This window comes from Schistocerca serialis, chromosome 7 (assembly GCF_023864345.2).
Source record: "Schistocerca serialis cubense isolate TAMUIC-IGC-003099 chromosome 7, iqSchSeri2.2, whole genome shotgun sequence".
Taxonomy (NCBI): Eukaryota; Metazoa; Arthropoda; class Insecta; order Orthoptera; family Acrididae; genus Schistocerca; species Schistocerca serialis.
This window is the reverse complement of record NC_064644.1, coordinates 279,316,006-279,317,627: the sequence shown is the minus strand read 5'-3', so window position 1 is coordinate 279,317,627 and position 1,622 is coordinate 279,316,006. Positions and strand designations below refer to the sequence as shown.

Below are 1,622 nucleotides of genomic sequence, written 5' to 3'. Positions count from 1 at the left end.
TTCTGCGGTGCCTGTTACTGGATCCTGAAGGGGCATACACGTTAATGAGTCGTATTTTGTTTATTGTGGCCGCTATGCCTTTACTGTTTGGTAGTTTTACTACATCTTGGACTACTATGCCCTCCTTTGTGAACAGAGCCGTGCCCATTTCCGCTCCATGCCCTGGGTTTGTTTTGGCGTTGAAGCCAGGTACGTTACCAAGCTCAATGTCTGTCACTTCTTGTAAAAGTATAATGTCACTGTCAGAAGCATATATAAAATCTTGTAAGTTCTGTAGTTTAAAGGAACTATGAATCTTATTAAGGTTTACTGTCGCGATTTTGTATGCTTGTATGTCAGACATTCTTCGGTCTAATTGATCTAACTTTAAAAAAACATTCTTCTGTTTTGTCTCGCAAGCGTCAGCTTTAAAACGCATTTTAATAATATTCACCGGTAGCAAATGTTTCAGTGGTGTGTCCTTGTTCTTTAGAATATTCGTTCGCGGAGACGTCTTCGTTGAAGAAATCAGCCACCTGTGGGGCTAGCTTACAGTCTGTCTTAGTTTCTGAAACTTCTGTCATTTCTTCGTCGGCCTTGTTATGGTCGCTTCCGTCTGCGCAGCTGGTTGAGGTTGTCGTCGTCGGTGGGACGAGTGAAGCTTCATGAGAGTGATTCGTTTCTTGGGCGTGGTTGGATGCTTTCTTTGTTGGCTTTCCTTGGACGTCTCGTTTCTCCAGCGCAGAAGGGGAACGCTCCTCAGAAACTGGTGTCGCTTTCGTGTTGCTATAGATCTGGTGGCTTAAGGTACTACCTATTTCCTTCGCTTTTTGTCGGAGCGTGGGAGCTGTCTCCTCTGCACCTTTGCGCACCAGCCGGCGTTTCTTATTTTTCTTTGGAGAATTGCCTCTCGACGGACTTTCTTCAGTAACCAAGTTAGTGTCGCTTTCCTGCAAGGTGTGTCGGTCTTCAACTTCCGGCGGATCTGCTGCCTTTACAGTTGCAGGTGCCTGTTTCGGTGGAACTTCAACCGTTTCCGGAGTTTGGCGGGACTCTTGTAGGTCGTCAGCTATGACGGCACTGACGTCCATCGGAATCTCAGTGTCTGGAGAATTTGAATTTGCACACGATTCGGGGGCTGGGGAAGCAGTCGGCCGTTCGCGTGCCACGGCGGCGTAGGTTCCCGGCAGTGTTGTCATCGCCGGTGGCCTGGCGGCCTCGCCGGCCGGCAGCTGTGTGACGCGCCGCTGTATACATCCTGCGCGAACGTGCCCAGGCTTGTTACAGGCGGCACAGGTTCGCGGTTGGTCGTCATAAATTACAATCCCTCTATATCCGCAGACATTGATGTACGACGGGATGTGCTTTTGTAACCCTACACGAAGCTGCCGTACTCCTTTTAGTACTGGGAATTTATGCGCGCTTGACCATTTCTCGGCAAAGTTGCTGAGCACTTTCCCGAAGGGTGAAATTACGGCATTAATTTGGTCTGTTGTAATTTCAAAAGGCAACTAGAAGATTCGAATTGTGCGAATGCCAAAACCAGCATGTGCAACAGTGACTTCACCAACGTTTCCATCTGAATGCTTAAATTTCATGACACCTCCGGAAGACTCAACTATTTTCTCGCACAACTCGTAACT

General features: G+C 48.0%; 1 protein-coding gene across 1 annotated transcript; it reads right to left on the bottom strand.

The window, feature by feature from the left end:
- Positions 1–419: 419 nt before the first annotated feature.
- LOC126413019 (uncharacterized) lies at positions 420–1,070 on the bottom strand. The gene has a single exon (XM_050082911.1). The coding sequence runs from the start codon at positions 1,068–1,070 to the stop codon at positions 420–422; it is 651 nt and encodes a 216-aa protein (XP_049938868.1).
- Between the last annotated feature and the right edge of the window lie 552 nt (positions 1,071–1,622).

Bases quoted from the DNA above. Each gene is read 5' to 3' on its own strand.
- LOC126413019 (XM_050082911.1), bottom strand. From the start codon at position 1,070: ATGGACGTCAGTGCCGTCATAGCTGACGACCTACAAGAGTCCCGCCAA.